Source organism: Austrofundulus limnaeus, unplaced genomic scaffold (assembly GCF_001266775.1).
Source record: "Austrofundulus limnaeus strain Quisiro unplaced genomic scaffold, Austrofundulus_limnaeus-1.0 Scaffold1644, whole genome shotgun sequence".
Lineage (NCBI taxonomy): Eukaryota > Metazoa > Chordata > Actinopteri > Cyprinodontiformes > Rivulidae > Austrofundulus > Austrofundulus limnaeus.
This window is the reverse complement of record NW_013954046.1, coordinates 49,268-50,814: the sequence shown is the minus strand read 5'-3', so window position 1 is coordinate 50,814 and position 1,547 is coordinate 49,268. Positions and strand designations below refer to the sequence as shown.

Genomic DNA, 1,547 nt, shown 5'->3' with positions numbered 1-1,547 from the left:
AAACTGTAAAATATTAATAATAACTGGATTAATAATATTATTAAAAGTTTTAATGATTTCTACATCATCAGTCCTTTTTTTCTGCTCTGTTGTCAACATGTACTGTAATGGAAAATCCAGGCTCTTGACAGTTTGGCGTTGGCCGTTAGCTTCTCCAGCCGATCACACGGTCACATGGTTTTTGCGCACTCCAGTTCTGTAGAAACTCCTTGGGTTTTTCTCTTGTGCATCATCTGATAACCATGAAAACATCCTGGTCCCTGATGAAGTTTATCATGAGCAGGATCACTTCAGTGTAAATGCCTGCTGTGCTGCAGTTGGGCCAGCTGTCTCCTTAAATTATAAGTGCTGATTTTGGCAGCACGATGGATCAGTGGTTAGCACTGATGCCTCACAGCAAGAAGGTCACGACTTTGATCCCGGGGTCGGACCTGGGGTCTTTGTGTGTGGAATATGTATGTTCTCCTTATGCTTGTGTGTTATCTATGATTGCTCCTGTGTCCCTCACAGCACAAAAAATATGTACAACAGGTTGCTTTTAGGCCCTGTGATCAGTGCATTGATTTATGCAGGTTCTTCACGATCTGACATTTTCATCTCGAGTTTCTTCTTGGCAAGTTTCAAGAACACTGAGACACTGATCATGATTCAAGAAAATATAATCATCTCATTATCTTGAGAAAACAAACATTTTATTTTGTGAATAACTTCTTATCTCGAGAAAACCGTGGGAAAAAAATTATAAGCAGAAAACATCCGCTCTCGTCTTCCACAGAAGACTTATCAGGTTCTGGGCTTCTTTGTTTCGAAGCGTAAATGTTTCGATTTTATTATTTGTAAATGTGAATGTTTTATAAATGAACCATAATTTTTATGCCTTTACTTTTTTTGATGAACACAGAGTGTCAGCCGTGTCAGAAGGACTGGGTTCTGTTCAGGAACAGCTGCTACCTGTTCTWTAAAGATTCTGCTTGGAAAACCTGGGAGCAAAGTCAACAGTTCTGTCAGAGTCAATCATCAGATCTGGTTGTTATTAATGATCTGCAGGAACAGGTGAGCTTTAACACAAACATCACAACTTAACGACAAACATTTTAAATGAGATCATCTGAGTGTAAAAGTGTACCTATTGATTATCTGAATAATTTATTCACAGGAGTTTGTCAGTAATCACTCAGAACCATACTTTGACAATGTTCATGGATACTGGTTGGGTCTGAGGAACATTAACAACATCTGGGTTTGGGTCGACGGACACAACGACACTCTTGGGTAAGAAAATTTCTGAAAAATAAAACTATTGTAATCTTTTCATTTCTTGGTCCTATTGTACATCATCATCATCATCATCGTCATCATCATCATCATCATCATCATCATAACATTTTATTTTAAGTATCTGCAGCTGTTTGTTACTTTATAGGGTCATTTTACAGTAAGTGATGTTTGTGTTTTTATTTAAAGGTACTGGGTGACTCAGGAGATTGGTGCTACAGGTTCATRTGTTCTGCTGATGCCTACAGGTCCAGATGATAAACTGAGTCTCC

General features: G+C 38.3%; 1 protein-coding gene across 1 annotated transcript; it reads left to right on the top strand.

Annotated features, from left to right (window-relative positions):
- Positions 1-891: 891 nt before the first annotated feature.
- On the top strand, positions 892-1,547 carry LOC106535984 (C-type lectin domain family 4 member G; the record flags this gene model as incomplete). The annotated part of the gene is given in 3 exon segments (XM_014033141.1): positions 892-1,053; positions 1,157-1,272; positions 1,465-1,547. Coding segments are annotated over 3 exon segments (361 nt in total), but the record flags the coding sequence as incomplete, so codon positions are not given.